The sequence below is a fragment of the Hydra vulgaris genome, chromosome 04 (assembly GCF_038396675.1).
Source record: "Hydra vulgaris chromosome 04, alternate assembly HydraT2T_AEP".
In the NCBI taxonomy this organism is placed as follows: Eukaryota; Metazoa; Cnidaria; class Hydrozoa; order Anthoathecata; family Hydridae; genus Hydra; species Hydra vulgaris.
Window position 1 is genome coordinate 31,866,301 of NC_088923.1, and position 18,418 is coordinate 31,884,718.

Below are 18,418 nucleotides of genomic sequence, written 5' to 3' on the forward strand. Positions count from 1 at the left end.
CCACAAGCCCCTCAAGTAACATTGTTTTATGTTCTTCTGTTTTATCTTCTCAACACATCAGTGTTTTATCTGTATTAAATAGTAATCACTTAACTCCTTCTTTATCTGGTCCCACTTTAATAAGCTCTTTTCATGAACCACTACTATCCAGGTTGAGAGCTGATCAGTTGAGTCCTAGGAAAAAAGTTTTGCAAAAGAGGTTAACCGTTTTGGCAAATGAAATGGCAAATAAAAGACGAAAACATAAAAAGGATCTAAAAGAGTTAAGAAAAAAGGTAAAGGCCTGACCATACCAATTAAAATATCTAAATCAGGTTATTGCTCGCAAAGAAAAGACAATCCTTAATCTTCGAAAAAAAATTAAAGGAAAAGCATTTGAATTTACAGTTAAAGAAACTTCAAAATCGCATTTTTATTTTAAAACAACAGTTGAAATTTATTTTAAACTTATCAACTTATCTTATCAAAAGGCTATGTTAGGCCAACAACTTGCTGACAAAAATTCTGAAATTCTATTACTGCAAAATGACACAAATGAGCAAATAACACAAAACACCAAAAATGAAAAATGCTACCAGATATTAAAGCACTTATATATGACATGCTTGTGTGCCAAGTTCCTACACATAGTGTTCCAACTTTGCTCAGTAAACAAACTACTATTATATTTTTTTTATATAAAGCATTTATTTTTTAATAAAAATATATAATTTTTTATATGAAAAAACATCACCATCTGCAATTGATCTTAATTTTGCTCTGACGCCTTTCATATGCGACTGTAAAGAGTTTAAATCAATTTCTTGTAGTTTTAGTTTAATGCGATCAATCAAAACTTGCTCTGTTGAAGCTTGCCAATCTCCCTCGTAAACCTTCTGTGCCAAATCTCCCCAAAAATTTTCAATTGGTTGTGCTTGAGGCACATTTGGGGGATTGGATTCTTTATCACCGTAATAGACATATTGGTCCATCCAATTTAGACAATCTTTAGAATAATGAGAACTTGCTAAATCTGGCCAAAATAAATACTTAAAATCTCCATGATACTTGTGAATAAATGGAAGAAGTCGTTTTTCTAAACATTCATTAATATAGATTGATGAATTGATCGCTACAGCCATGGAAGTGCGAAACAATGGCTCGGACATACCACGGTCAGATATGGCTATCCACATTATTAATTTTTTTGGAAATTTCTCTTTTCCTATAAAACAAACACTTTCTGGGCATATCTTTTTGTTGTGTGTGTAGTATCCAGAATTTCCAGGCAAGTTGTCCCCTGCAAAACAAAAGCGTTTTTCGTCATCGATGACTAGAAGCGATTTTGTGTTATAGAGTTGGTAAACTAGTTTCCTGCTTCTTTTCTTTGCCTTTATTTGTTGTTCTACAGTGTATTTTGGAGTCTTTTCACGTTTTCTATATTTAATATTCATTTTTTTTTTAACTGACGACCAATTTTTGATTGATTTACACCGAATTTAATACCTATTTTTCTCTGACTGACCCCTTTTCGATTGTTGACAAGTCTCGTTAATTCGGCGTTCTTTTCTCTAGTCCAGGATGTCGGACGACCAGGGTGCTTTCTATCAGAAAACGATTGAACAGTTTCAACTCTTTTTAGGTTATCATATATTGTACTTCGAGCAAATCCTTCCTTTTCAAAATGATTTACGATTTTTTTTTTTTTATATATTAGGTTTATTTACAAAAAACATTTTTAGTCGCTTTCGTAAAGATTCTCGTTCAGCTGCTTTTAACCTCATTTTACCACAAAAACTGATTATTATGCTCAAGTAATAATCGGTTTTTGTGATAAAATCAAAGATAAGCCACAAAAACTAATTATTATGCTCAAATAATGAAATTAGGATTTGTCCGATAAATTCCGCATCACCCGTTATATATATATATATATATATATATATATATATATATATATATATATATATATATATATATATATATATATATATATATATATATATATATATATATATATATATATATATATATATATATGTATATATATATATATATATATACATATATATATATAGATATATATATATATATATATATATATATATATATATATATATATATATATACATACATATACATATATATATACATACATACACACATACATATATATATATATACACATATACATACATACATATACGCATATACATATATACATACCCATACACACAAACATACACACACATAAATATATATATATATATATATATATATATATACACACACATACATATATACACATACACATACATACATACACATACATATATACATTTTACAAACAGTATCTCTCCAAATAAAAAGCATGAAGACGGGTTTTAAATTGTGTAATAGAGTTTAGGGATTTAAGGTGAAGAGGTAATTTATTCCAAGATTTTACGCATTGGTTTGTGATTGATTTATGACCGTACTTAACCGAAGAATGATTTGGGATAGATAATTTAAGGTTACTACAAGATCGAAGATAGTAGCGAGAACATTTTATAGTGGTAAAGAAATTACAAAATGAGGGAGGAAGGTTTACTTGCTTGCTATTTCAGACAAATAGACAATTTAACAAATGAACAAGATCACACAATTTCAGAATCTTGGATAGAAAGTATAGGATATTAGAATTAGAGCGATATTGTTGAAAGTATATTATTTTTAATGCCTTGCTTTGCAGATTAGATATTCTTAAAAAATCTTTTGTCTGGCTTTGTCCCCAAACCTGACAAGCATAACGTAAATGTGATCCAAAAATAGCATGGTATATGTTGAGCAGAGTTTCATGGTTGACATAATGTCGAATTTTGGATAGCATCCCATTAGATCTAGATAGTTTCAGTGCTAAGTCTTTAAGGTGAGAGGAAAAGGATAGATTCGAGTCAATTTTGATTCCAAGATATTTTAAAGAAATTACAGGAAAGATTTTTTGGCCACTTAGTCTGAAGTTTAGGTGTTTAGTGATTTTAGATTGAGTTGATTTGAAAATGATAAGCTCAGTTTTGCTGGTATTAAGACTTAATTTGTTGGATCGCAGCCATTGAAGAAGATTGGATAAATCATGATTTATATGTTTGTTGATTTTTTTTAATGATTTGTTCGTAAGGAGTAAGTTTGTGTCATCAGCAAAATGGTAAGCAGTTGAAAATTTTAAAGACATATTGAGATCATTTATAAAAATAAGGAAAAACAGTGGACCTAATACAGAGCCTTGTGGTAAACCTGTAGAGAAAAATATTGGCAAAGATTTAGCATTATTGATGGCGACAAACTGTGACCTATTAAAAAGATATGATAAAAACCATTGGTGAGCAATACCTCTAACACCATAGTGTTCTAGTTTACTTAGAAGGATTGAGTGATCAACAGAATCAAATGCCTTATTTAAGTCAAGAAACACACCACACGCAAATAGTTTACTGTCAAGAGCCTTCCTATTTGACTCAGTTATATATTCCTAATTGATTTTCCAATTGATATTCCAGTTATATATTCCTAATTAACTCAGTTATATTATTAAGTGCATAAATTGTGCTACAAAAATCATACTGGTGATTGTAAAGACATTGATTTTTTTCAAAAAAGGTGTAGAGTCTGATATGCATGGCTTTTTCAAATATTTTACGTAAGTTAGAAAGAAGAGAAATTGGTCTATAATTTTTGTGGTCGAATTGAGAACCCTTTTTATGGAGAAGAATGACTTTGGCTATTTTAAACACATCCGGAAAAAGCCCTTTTTCAAAAGAATTATTCAATATGGTACAGAAAGGTTTAGAAATAACGTGAGCAGTAAGTTTAAGAAGACGAGTGAGAAAACTGTTTGGACCTAAACTTTTCTCATTTTGCAGAGTATTTCTTATTAAGTCAGATACCTCGTTTTCAGTGACTGGATTAAGGAAAAAGGAACTAGAACTTGGGTTTTTTAAATAATCAGAAAAAATAGTTTTAGAGGAACTAATTTTGCTTGATGGTGGACGTTGTATAGTTTGAAAGTGTTTGTTGAATATGTCAGCAATGGCCACACTGTCTGAGATAGTTTTACCATTATATTTAAGATTATAAAACTTATTTGGCGAAGAAGGTTTGATGTTAATAATTTTTTTTATTCCTTTCCATGTGTTTTTTGTATTGTTGAGGTTATTGTTAAAGAAGGAAATATAGTATGACTTTTTAGAACTCTTTAATAAATTGCTTATTTTATTTCTATATAATTTAGATTTATTGAATAGATTAATTTTTGTGTTGGGATTTTTAGATTTTATATATTTTTTATAGAACTTGTTTTTTATATTAATTGATTTCAGAATTCCATAGGTGATCCAAGGTTTAGATTTGAGTTTAATTTGGTTTGCGGAAAGTTTTTTGTATGGGGCATGACGATCAAGGATTGCGTTAAGTGATTTTAAAAGGAAGTTCATAGATTCATTAACATCGTCACTATTCTTAATATTAAGTTCCCAATTAATATCTGATACTGCCTGTATAAATTTATTATTATCAAAATTCCTAAAGGATCGTTTGGTAGTTATTACTTTTTTGTTTTTAGGAGGAGTATTTGGAATACAAACAAATTGTGCTAAGTGATCTGAAATTGATATTGTGAGGTTTCCAGAAATTAGATTAGGAGTTTGAAAATTTAAAAAGATGTTATCAATAATTGTTTTTGATGTACAAGTTATACGTGTTGGTTGAATTATTGTAGGGAAAAATGAGTAAGAACATAATGAGTCAAGTTAATCAGAGATAATGTTGGATTCATTGTAATTTAGTAGGTCCGTATTAAAGTCACCCATTATCACAACCTGTTTATTTTCAAAACTAAGCTTTTCAAGTAAAGGGTTAAAATGATCGGAAAGGAATTCCTTAGGATTTAACGAAGGGTGTCGGTATATACAGCCAATGATGATATTTTTTTTAAAAGGATTGACAATTTCAACAAAGACAGATTCCAAATACTTTTGGATGTATACTGTAAGATCTTGTCGAACATTGTAATTTATGTTGGATTGCAAGTATAGAAGAGCACCTCCTTTTTTGGCTTCAGTTGGACAATGTTCGATAGTATAGCCATTTATAGTTATATCAGTTATGCTAGAATCATTAATCTGTAATTTAGATTCTGAAATACCAAACACAATAGGGAGAGAAGTAAGTGAACTTATGAGACTGCGAAGATCATCAATATGAAAAGGTAAAGATCCAATGTTTAGATGAAGGTACAATTCAGAATTTGATTTTATAGTTTTATTAAGATCAAGAGTTTCATAATATTTGCAGTTAGTATTCGTGTTAGAGATTTAAATCCTTAAATAAATTTTTGAAATGTATCGGACTTTCCAAAGAATTTAATATATTAGTTGGAAGAGTCTGACATGAAAAAGTCAAAGAAAGTTCAAAGTCAGAGAGTATACTAAAAGGCATGCTCTTAATTATGCAGTCACTACAACACCAGTCAGAAGAGTTTTCTACAAGAAGATTATATGAGGATTTATTGACTTGACTGCATTTACCATGAACCCAACAAGAACAAAAATCACATAAAATGGCTCTATGACTTTCAGCTACTAGTTTATTGCAGAATTTACAAGTGTACTTTACTGCCATGTCAAAATATATTGTTGAAAATAATAAATATAGTATATAAAGTTAAAATAATATAAATCAATAATAAGTAATAAATAAGAGTATATTATAATAATATTAACATAATATACTATAATATAAATAATAATAATAATAACAACAATAATGATAACAATAATAACAGCAACAATAGTTATTTAAAAAAAATTAAAAACATTAATATAGAAAAGAATTATAGCAATATTAACAACAGTAAAAATAATAATATTAATGAAAAATAAACAAAAAAAAGCTAGAAAAAAATAAAATAAAATAAGAATAATTACATTAAATTAAAAATGTATTATAAAATAAACAAACTAAATTCTTCTTAAATTTCACTACAATCTTCTAGTTCTACTATTGCTTTTTCTTCTTTCTTTTTTCTTAGTTTACTTAATTTTTCTTTTTTTCTTTTCTTTACTTTTTAACTTATATTTTTACTTTATTTGTTTACTTCACTTTTTTCCTTCCTTTTTGTATGTCCTTTTATGTGCGTTTTGAACAGACTACACATTCTTTTTCACACATGTGGTATTTTGATTTATCAGTATGAAATATTGAAGACATTTCTGTTTTCTGGCTTAGCGTTATGAGAAGGTTTGACATATAGTTTGTTTCAAGATTTTACATCTGGTGACAACACAGGTGAATCTTTTATATGATTGTTTCCATTCTTGGACACATTTAGATCTTAAATTGATAGGAAGGGGTGCAATATTAAAGGCTGTGGGATAAACCTTTAAAACCAATAGTAATGATTCTTGCAGCAATAGTTAGGGGATTATAGGTTATTAGAGACTAATACTATGGTTTGTTTATAAATTTTTTGTTTCAGGTTTCCGTGAGTTATGTGCCCTAGCTTTAATTGGAAAGCTACTGACTGGTCCTTGAATGACAAAATTTTATATCACACCAGGTCAGGGACTTGACTACTTATCTGGCATTCAGATAGTCAAAAATGTTCGGACCACTCTTATTGAAAGCAGCAAGGATCCTCTAAATCTAAACAAACAAAAAACTGATTTTTTTTTTGGAAATATTAAAGATCCTGTTTTTGATTCAATAATCAGCTTTTGCCCAGTAACTGATGAAATGAGTAAAACATCATCTTAATGTCTGATAGCTGTTGCTAGTGTCATTGACAGGCAGTACAAGCGTCAGTTCAACATGAGTTCTAATGATCAAATTGTGGACCAGACTAAATCAGTAAGGCTTCGCAACATTGACTCAGAGGAACTTATGGGTATGTTTAGTGTTTTCTTCTAAAACTTTGTGCTTGTAAAAATAAAACAACTGCTCTACTCTCCAAAAGGCCTACTGATGTTCAAAACAAATTAATATTATGGGCTATTTCTAATGCCAGAAAAACTCGATTGTCATAAAGTAATGTCAGAATTTATAAAGTATATTGGCTGACAAAATTCAAAATAAAAAGGGCAAAGAACAGAGGAAACTAGAAAAAATTTCAAAACGTTGCATGCCTAATCAAATAAAAGAAATATTTCCTGACTAATATTGAAGAAATTCTTATTGTAGCTGCTATTGGAAGATGTATTCGCCAATCGAGGTTTGATAAAGTTTAAAAATTATTTAAAAATTTATTGATAACAAACAGAAAAAACACTTAATGTGGAAATATGCCTCTTGTTTGACAAAATAAATTTAAATAGTGTTGAAATTTATTAAAAAAATGTATTAGTATTAACAGTACAATTTTCTTATAGAAACGAACTTAATTATATCGATAATTTTATTTAGAAATTGCATCGGTTTTCAGCAAAATCTAGACTCCAACAGCCTTAAAAATAACTTCACGTTTTTTTCCAGTATTAGATTATTTATTATTAATTTATTGCAGCTTGGGAAATCATTTATATTAACCCCAAGCTAAATGCGCCCAGTAATAGGGCACATTGAATATATTAAACACAACTATTGACCTTTTTGCAAACAAGAAACGACAGTTTAAATTAAATTTTGTATTTCAGATAATTATGAAGTAGCTTGAGGCTGAACACCATCTTCTTTAGCATAAGCTTGCAAAATTTCTGCTTTCTTTTGTGCTTGACGTTCATCTCTACGGACACGAGCAGCCTTGACTTTAGTTCGTCTGGCTTCAGCTTGATCACTAAAATATTAATGAGTAAATATTACGTTAAGTAGTTGAACAGGACATTATTTAAAAATAATTTTTAAACACTTTTTATAAGCCCTTTTTAACAAATCTTTATTAGAAATTCTAGTTAAAAGTTTAGTTTAAATTTTCTAATAACATTTGAGTATTAATAAGACCTTTTTTAAAAACTAAATGATCAGAAAGAATATCACGTTAATGCGAAAAAAATATATTTCATCCAACATCAATAGGTCCACAAGCACATGTGAACATCACACAACACCAGATGAGTTATTTTTGGCATAATTTGCACGCTGAAATTAAATTATTTCAAAATCAGTCGGCTTATTAGGCCGAAGACAATTATATTTTAAAATAGTTTCAGAAAATAGGAGTATCTATTTCATCTAGCACTTACAATTCACAAGATAATGTAAATATTAAAACGCCAGAAGAAGTTATTTTTGGCATAATTTGCACGCTGAAATTAAATAAGCAGTCAAGACCAGTCGGCTTATTATGCCGCAGAAGTATACACGTCAAAATGGATAGCAACAAAAAGTTTCTATAAATAGACTATAGAATTATGAACAAATATAATCAAAAGCCAGTGCTTGCAGTAGTAACTGAAGACAATAATTTTTGATAGTTGCTGTTGGTATTTTCAAGAATGGTAAACTACACACAGTAATATGTAAACCAGCTTAAAACACCACACTGCGCGTGAACCTCAAATAATTTATGCAACGTATATAAACATTTTATGTATTGTATGTAAGATTTTTTTTAAATAAACTTTTACTTTTTATTTAGTTTTTTGAGTAGATCTAGAATGTAACAAAGGCCAGTGCTTGCAGTTATTTAAAACTGAAGACAATAATCTGTGTTATTTTATGTAGGTAAGTTCATGAATGATAAATACTATGTAAAAAAGTAATACCAGCAGAGAACACCATGCAACATTTCTTAATAAAAAATTAACAATTCCAAATAATTTAAAATGCGTAACTTTATAGTTATAAATCACTGGCCTTAATCGATTTTTAAGCCTATAGAATTGAAAACTATAAAAGTTTTATTTACTTATATATTATAAGGCACAAGTTTTTTTAAAGGATAAAAAAATACAGACGACTACGGCAATGCAAAAAATACTTTTGATGCCCTTTTAATATCCTCCATATAACAAAACAACATTGGATTTAAAATATTCTAAGGAAACTTCTACTGTATTTGAACATAAAAGTAGCCTTAAATACTTTAAAATTTTTTAGAAAGTATATTGTAAGGGGTCAAAAATGAAGCAAAATTATAAAAATTAAAATAAAAAACATTAAACAAAAAATTAATTAATCTTAAAAAAAAACTTTCTGTAGAAAATTGATAATTTTGCGCAACAAAATTCAAAACAACTTTATCTTTTATAAATTGATTGTTATAAGTTGTATATAACTTTGCTTTAATCAAACCCCAACAAGACATACTTTTGAGAGAATTTTTTTCTGTAATAATAGTAACCTATTTAATGATTGATGGCTAATACCAGCCATAAAGATATTATAGCTAAAACATTTTCTTTAAATTTCAGAACCCAATATTATCTTTAAAAACATATTAAGGCAGTAACAGCAGTTTTTTCTTCAAAAATATTGTTTTCTGAATCACCCTAAATATAGACATGTTTGCACTCATATTATACTTGAAGTAGCTTATAATACATACTTTGACATGCAAAACCTTACTAAAAAAAAAGAAAAAAGAACAGTGAGGGATTCTATCAAAGAAACTGTACCACAACATATTTAATTAATGGTTTTTGAAAAAAATGTTGCCAATAAAATAAACTTAAAAGCAATTTTTTCTTTTTTGTGCAATGCTCAATTCTTTTTAGGTTTTTATTATAATACGACAGTCTGCAACAATTTGTTGTTAACCAGCAATAATAGTTAAAACACGTTTAATCATTTTTTGTAGTACATTAGAAAACTTACAGAGAAAGTTTTTACAACTAAAGTTAGAATGCATAGATCAAAAAGAACTTGGAAAATACAAGGCCCTATAAAAATTTTATATAAATAAAAACTTAATTTATTGTTTATAAAAATATAGGGTCTAAATTTAGTTGATTTTCTGTGCAAAATTTGGAAATTATGTTAACTACATAACAACTTATACAACTGAGGAGGAATTTAAGCATATTTTTATAGTAAATTTTACAATAATGAAAACTGTGATATGCTCTAGAAATAAATTAACCTAAATTTTACAACATTTACAAAATATATATTGTTTAAAAGTTTAAATTTACTGTAAAATTAATCTTTATGTGTCACACAAAACTATTATTCTTTAAAATTGTTTAACCCTTAATCTATTATTCCTCTTATAAGCTAAAAAAAATATATATTAAAAGACTTACGAAAGTTCTTTGCTCCTCTTCTTTTCAGCCTTCTTTTTATGAATATGTTCCATTAAATTTCTTTTATTTTTAAAAACATTACCTTTGGATTTCATATAAAGATCATGATATCTAAGTAAATAAAAGTAAAATAACACACTTTAAATATTTATGGTATAATGAAAAAAGAAACATGTAATGTTAATAAAATTTATTTAACAATGATTTAAAAAAGAAAATAAGCTTTTTAACACAACTAAAAATCTTTGTAAGTGTAACCTTAAAAGATGCTGTCAGCTCAAAATAAGAAAGTATACTGTAAATTATTTGGCAAAAATATAATATTAAAAAGCCAATAAAATCAAAATTTTGCAGGCACAAATTTGCCTTACATAAAAACTATAGTTTTATGTTTATATTTTAATTTTACAAATTAATATTATTTTTTGAAAATTTTGAAAAAAAGTGAATGCAACATGTTTTTAAGTGACTGTTGTTATTTTGCATTTAAATGAAGATTTGATAAGTTAATATAACACATAGATAGTAAAACCCTTACAAATGCTGATCGATTTTTTTTTGCTCTCTATATTTCCTTAAAAGACGACGAAGAACACGCATTCTGTTCATCCAGATTACCTTTTCAGGCATACGTGCATTTGCAGTACCATGACGTTTACCAAAGCCCTTATGACGTCCTTTTTGCTTAGCTGCTAAATTAGTTCGTATCCTAGCACGACTGTGAACAACCTGAGGTTTTCTAATAATCAAACCATCCTTGATCAATTTGCGTATATTTTGCCTTGAGTTTGCATTTGCAATTTCTGAAGATTCATTGGGATCAAGCCAAATTTTTTTTTTACCACATTTAAGTACACTAGCGGCCAATCGCTTTTGGAGCCTTAAGGTGCTGAAAAAAAAAAGTAAAAATCCAAATGCATATACAGATAAAAAATATATAAATTCAAATATACATACAAACCCTTATTTATATATATATATATATATATATATATATATATATATATATATATATATATATATATATATATATGTGTATATATATATATATATATATATATATATATATATATATATATATATATATATATATATGTATATATATTCATTCGATGAAGTTATGCTAAATTATAAACTTTATAGTCAACATCAACTTATATATCATTACAACTGAATAAATCAGCAGTGACGGATAACCTTATGATAGATTTTAATTATTGCAAAATGAAAAAATAACTAAAAATACATACTTTTAATGATTTGAAGTACAAGAATTGAATAAAAAGTTTGCACATAAATTAAAATGGCTAAGAAGTAAATCATGACTCGAGACACTCACCTCATGGCTGCGATAACCCGGAGAAAAAGACATGGCATACAAAATGGCGGACATTCTATTTTCGCAACCTCTTTCCATGCTCTTAAATTATTTATTTAATTAAGTTCCTAAGAACGAAGTTGTAACTAATGACGATTTTTACGTAAAAAACATGCAACGGGGTTTTTCCGAATTCCTGAAAAATATGCTAAATTATTTGAATCGGTGAATGTTAAAAGGGCGGAAGTCCAACAATGTAAACTCTTGGGAAACTAAAAAAGACTGTATTCCCCCCGTAATAAATTTTTGATGAGTTAATAATTTTTTTTTTGAAGGTGAAAAACATTATCCTCTTCAGAAAAAAAATTATTAAACTATTAACAAAAATTTACTATGGGGAAAATAAAGTATGTGCGGCCGAGGCGCGGTGGTTAGATCGCTTGCTTTAGAAGCAGGAGATCCAGGCTCGAAACGGGCTTCAGACATATTTTCGCGTCACGGTAAGGAATGAGGCGTGAACTGTGACAAGACCGTTCTTGTCACAGAGGTCTTCTTGGGGCACCTAAATAACATATAATCAAAATAAAAGTTTTTCTTTGATTTCCGAAATTTGACATGTTGGACTTCCGCCCTTTTAACATTCACCAATTTATTTATTTAAAAAAATAAAAAATTTGTTAAGTTAACTATGTTTCATTTAGCGTTAACATTAAATAAAGTCAGGCTATGCGTAAAAAAGTGTTTAAATAAATAACTTTGCCCTAAATTTTTCTTATTAAACTGTAGTGTAAGTCCAATTTGTGGCTCAGAAGCTATTACCGTTTTCATTTTTTTAGCTTACAATATAACTAACACCAGTAACACTTTTGTACGACTATGGTCTTACAAAGTATTCGTCACTCTTTAACACTCCCAAAACTAATTAATAATCTTTAGAATTTAACAGCCCGCTGGCATGTTAATCGGTGATTTCAATTTTTATTATTGTTAGCAAAGATCTTTGAGCCTTTACAAACTTTTAATGTCTCGTCTTAATTCCGTTAACTTACTTTCATCAAAGTCATCAGTTTTTAAATTCTTAGAACAGTCAGCAAAAAAATCAAAAACTTTTCTTTCAAGACAAAGTTGTTTGTTATTAGTAACCAATATCGGATAAACTCGGGCGCACGGGTGCAGAAGCTCCCGGTCTCCTAAAAATAGGATCCCAGCAGGAACCCCCATTTTTTTCAAACATACATTCCAGTACAATTGTGGGGTTGTGGGGCCTTTTTATCATTACTGTAAGGGCCTGAAAATGTATAAAATATTCAGCTTTTTAATACGTAAAATAATTTGATTGAGCGAGATAAGAAGGTTTGCATGTTAATCTAATTTTGTAGTTGGCTTTAATGGTGTTTTAATATTCCTGTAGCTTAAAATGTAGTTAATCTAGTTAGTTGGCTTTAGAATTTCCAATTTTTTTTCGTCATATGTATATTTTTACTTTTAAATTTTCAATGTAATACAGTTTTTTTTTTTCAAATTGATAAAAAGGCTGAATTAGCATAACTTATGTTATAAACTTAATACAAATATTACAAGCTTATGTTTAAATTTTTATATAACATAATTAGAAATTAAATTTAGATTTTTATGTAACATAAAACAAATGTTACGAGCTTAAATTTAAATATTTTTTTTCGTTTGCTGCATAAGTAACTTATTTAATGGAGAACTTTAACAAACATTTGCACATTTTTTTGCTTTAGTTTTTCATTTTAAAAGTTACTTTAGCTACTATTTCAGAGAGCATTTTAAATATTTTAAAAATATTTTTTTGTTTTAGTTTTGCATTTCATGCGAGCCTCTTCTGCGTATACTGGGCGCATTAAATGTTTATAAAATAAACTTACATCAAGTTTTAATGTTTATGTATAAAACAAAAATGGGACAGAAAATATATTAAGGTAAGTTACTATTAAAGGCCTGAGTAGGACAAGGTGGTCGATAAGAGTCATTTCTATTAAAATGTAAATTACAGTCATTTTCTTTAGACCCTTTAGATAAAGATGAAAAGTGTCAGAAACAAAATGACAACTACAATTTTAAAGAAAAGTAAAAGTTTTGGATATCACTTTAATGACGTAGTTTTGGCACAGAGCCACGTCACCGTCACGTCACACAGAACCATGTTACGATTTGATGCTACTAGTACCAAACTTCAGGATGGAAGTGAGGATTTTGATCTTGGTGTCCTATTGCTTTATTCTCTTTTGGAATATGTGATATCAGTTTCTTAAGGTTTTTTCGTGACACTTAAAAATTTACTGAAATGTTCTTAAGCATTATTCCTAAGGAGTAGAAGCATTAAAGTACAAGAAAAAAGATGCACAAAGTAGGAGTTGGCAAAAATAGAGACAGAAATAAGTAGTTCTATGTAGCAGTGACAAATTAAAATTATATGCTTTTTCCCTATCCAAGTTTTCTCTACCCAATTTTCTTTTCAATCCACTTTTTCCCTATCTAATGTTTTCCTAGGCAAGTTAAAAATGTGCTTAAAGAAAAGGCTTTTTGCTGACGAGTTTGCAGAGAGGAAGTCTGGTTTTCAAAATAGCTTTCCGACCATGACCGTTCCTGTAATTGGTGCTGTTTCCAACTCCTTGTGTACTATTTATCCTTCAAACTTAGGTACAGAATTCCTTGATGAACTTGTAAAGTTTTCCACGTTCATGTCAAATAATGTTTACAAATATTGAATATATGCAAGCAATTCGTAGGTATAAGTTAAAATCAGTTTTTTCCAAGTGACATTAGAAATTTAATTTTTCTAAACCTTCTTATTACAAATTGTAGTGCAGAGAAAACACTTTTTTAAATGGAAAAATTAAAAATGATCTTTGTTTTTCAATATTAAATGGTATTTTAAATTCTCTTTTTGACAATTGAAAGTACTCTCTTACCAAACATAAATTTTAAATACGACGTAATTGACTTCCAATCTAAAAGCAAGAAAAATTTTTGCTATAACTCATATTTATTAGATATTTCTGGAATAATAACAATGCCTAATGATATACTTTTCTATCATTAAATATTTAGTTTTGGAAATAATTTAAATATCTTTTTTTATCCTTTTTTTTTTTATACATGTTTATTTATTTATACAAAATATACGAAGTAAATAAAAATATAGTTGCGTAAAATTCCGTGACATAACGTGTTCGTAAAATTAATTCGAGAAATATATCTCTATATTATTCCAATTAAATATATAAAACAATAAATAAAAATAGTTCTGCTGATTTTTCGGAGGAGAGTTTAGATGTTTCACTATAAGTTTGTTTACCACATTTCAAAATAATATTAGTGTATAAATATGATAAAAACGAAATTTGTGTAAGATTGATAAAAAGAATTACTTATTTGTAGTTATAAAAAGCTCGCAAAAGACTTAAGCCAGTCTTGTTATTGAGTACCTTTTTCTTAGACGTGTAATACACATGAAAAATCAGTTGCTTACGTGGTATATATGTATGTGTTACATATATACCTTGCTATTAATATTGTTTTTTTTATCGATTTGTATTAAAAGTTAAGTTACATTTCTTTAGTTTTTTATTCAAATTTAAAAAAATTTCTTATAGTTGTTTAATTTGATTATTGTAGTTTTTAGCTTTTTTTTCAGAAAGTGTTCGTTGTTTAAGTTTAATAGCAATTCTTTTCTGAAAACTAAATTGTTAAATAAATAGGGACCACGATATACATATGAGAAATTTAAGATTCTTGTTTCAAAAGGTATTTTAAAGTTGCCTGTTGCTCTTGTATTGTATTTATATTGTTTTTAAAAAAGTGTGCTGTAAAATGTTCTGGAACCAGACTTAGTTTATATTTAAACATGAAAAGTATATTTTGAAAAATGTTTATTTGAAATATATTTAGTGCGTTCATTTGTTCCAGTAGGGGTTGAGCATGAGTAAATTTGTTTTTGTAGTATTTGTAGTATACTATTCTTGAAGCGAGTTTTTGACGTAGGTAAAGTGGTTGTAATTTAGATTTGTGGGTACTGCCCAATGCTATATGGGCATACATGAGATAGCTATGTATGAATGAAAAGAAGATAAGTTTTAGACTTTTTTGTGACAAAAATTGCCTTGTAAAGTAAACCTATGTTCTTTGATATTTTTGTGTTTATGTAGTTTATGTGGGGTTTCCAGGAGATGTGTTCATCAATTAGAACTCTTAAAAACTTTGTATTCAGAGCTCTTTTGATGGTTATATTTTCTATATTAATTGTTGGTAGGTTCGGTGGTATTTTTTTAATTTGTTGATTAGAGTGAAATAGTATATACTTAGTTTTTTCTATATTGAGTGACAGTTTATTTGATTTAAAGCATATATTAACTTTTTTTAGTTCAGCATTTTTTTTTTCATAGAGGTCTTTGATTGTCTTTGATGAGTAAAATAAGTTGTATCTTCGGCAAACATTATAGTTTTAAAGATATTAGAGGCGTTCGGAAGATCGTTTATATAAATAAGAAACAAAATGGGAGCAAGAATGGAACCTTGGGGTACATCATATTTTGTTTTTAGTAAATTTGAGTAGCTTTATCTATCTATAATAACACACTGTTGTCTGTTATTAAGGTAGTTTTCAAACCAATTTAAAGCTTGATTTTTTATACCATAGTTTTTCATTTTTGTTAGTAAAATCTCATAGTAGATGGTGTCAAATGCCTTTGACAAATCAATAAAGATCCCTAATGTGATTTTTTTTTAAATGATCTACTTATCCTATTTGAGAGGTCAAGGATTGCATGCTCAGTTGAGTGTAGCTTTTAAAAACCATTTTGACTTTTATTGATAATTTTGTTAGTTTTTAAATATTCATTTAATTTATTATAGATTATTTGTTCAAGAAGTTTTGAGAATACCGAAAGGATAGAGATTGGTCTATAATTGTTTAAAGAATTGGTTTCTCCTGATTTATAGATTGGTATAATTTTAGAGATTTTTAGTTTATCAGGTACAATACCGGTTGAAACTGATTAATTAAATACTTGGTAAATTGGATTACGTATCTCCTCAAAAACATCGGACACAACTTTGCAAGAGACATCATCGATTCCTGGGGAATTAATTTTTAGTGATTTAATAGCTATTTCAAGTTCGTCTTGATTTATTTCATTGAAATTTAAAGAGCAATGTGTGCCAGTTAGGTAACTTTTAAATGTATTGTGTATTTTTTTATTATGTATTTTAAATGTATTATTTGGACATTGAATTATCGATGCAAGATCAGCACGGGCAAGCATTGGCAAAGTACTTGTTAAATTCAAGCATTGGCAAAGTACTTGTTAAAAAATAAGTTAAATACCTAAACTGAAATAATTTAAATATCTAAGTATAAAATTAAAAAAAAAACATGACCTGATTATAAACATTACCCTCAAAGTAACCCGTTAGCTGTTAGACCATTTTATTGGGTCAATCCTAATATATCAGCCAATGTATTTTTATGTTGTTGCGTCTATCCATCTAGCAGTTTAAAGTCTATTCTTACCAGATAGTAGTGGCGGATATATATATATATATATATATATATATATATATATATATATATATATATATATAAATATATATATATATATAAATATATTATAATATATATATATATATATATATATATATTATAATATATATATATATATATATATATATATATATTATAATATATATATATATAATAGGAGAATAACCCATATATATTTAACTATTTGATAAAATATTTTTTGTACTATTCTCAACTAGACTTATATTCATTGATAAACTTTAAATTTCATAGTTTTATCTCTCAGCGTTCTAAAATTATGACCATATAAAATTTGCAACTCCTTTAAATGAGTGAGGTTTAAACTTTATACGATCATCATTTTTGAATGCTTAGAGATAATACTATGAAACTTAAAATTTATCGGTGAATATAAGTTTTGTTGAGAATAGCAGAAAAGATATTTTATCACCTTGTTGCCCTAACGTTTGGGTGGAGGTATGAACTTTTAGGGCATTTTTGTTCCCAGCTTCCAATCATCGCGATTTTAAGTATCGAAATTTTTGCTTGGTTATAAAAAAAACATATAAACTACATTATTAGGTTGACGATGAGAAGATTTTCTTGTGGGCAATTTTTAGAACATTGCTTCTTTTTCCAAAGAAAGTATACAACCTGAAATAGTTTATTAAGTAGATCCAGGATTTTTGTAAAAAAAAGTTTTGTTATTTTGTAATAAATTTTAATTATACTCAGGTGAAAATAGCATTGGAACAACGTTATCATTCTGAACATAAAAATAATGTGATTTTGATATACCTTTGATTTTCATTGAATAACTTAAAATTGAACTGAATCCAAGTTCATTTTTTTGTTGTCTTGTATCGTTTTCTGACATGTGAATTACAGATATTTTCAAATCTTGTATTGCTAACGCAAAATCTGCTGCCGACCTGATTTCGTATTGACTAGTTTTAACTCTCAGGGCTGCGATTCGCTTAACAGTAGCTCCTATTCCGTCAACCACTCCTTTCCCGTGCATCGCTGCAAAGAAATGCCAGAAGAATTTTTTATGAAAACGTTTTTCAAACACAACCATTGCAGCCATAATGTTTTTGTTTTTGAACTGAAAAGTGGCATTATCGCTGAACATGTGTACTCATGGCCTACTGTAATTATACGGCCTGATTTGTTGCATTTTCTGTAAAAAATTAAGAGGCCAGTTTTTTTACGGCTTATTTGTAAATTATGTATGAAAGGTTTTAAAAACAACAACAATAACTATATATTTACCAGTGAATATTATACAAAGGTGTTGAATAAAATATTGAATTATAATATTGTAAAAGTAACATAAAAGAGAAGAGGAAGCGAAAGAAATTG

The 18,418-nt window shown here is 27.9% G+C and overlaps 2 protein-coding genes across 2 annotated transcripts; both read right to left on the reverse strand.

Moving 5' to 3' along the window:
- Positions 1-686: 686 nt before the first annotated feature.
- On the reverse strand, positions 687-1,433 carry LOC136079350 (uncharacterized). Its single transcript, XM_065795085.1, has one exon. The coding sequence runs from the start codon at positions 1,431-1,433 to the stop codon at positions 687-689; it is 747 nt and encodes a 248-aa protein (XP_065651157.1).
- Positions 1,434-7,619: 6,186 nt separating this feature from the next.
- LOC100206718 (large ribosomal subunit protein eL19) lies at positions 7,620-11,555 on the reverse strand. Its single transcript, XM_065796082.1, has 4 exons — positions 11,530-11,555; positions 10,729-11,079; positions 10,191-10,301; positions 7,620-7,783 (listed from the first exon to the last, which is right to left on the reverse strand). Exons 1-4 carry the CDS (start codon positions 11,532-11,534, stop codon positions 7,648-7,650), a joined length of 603 nt encoding a protein of 200 aa, XP_065652154.1. The 5' UTR covers positions 11,535-11,555; the 3' UTR covers positions 7,620-7,647.
- Between the last annotated feature and the right edge of the window lie 6,863 nt (positions 11,556-18,418).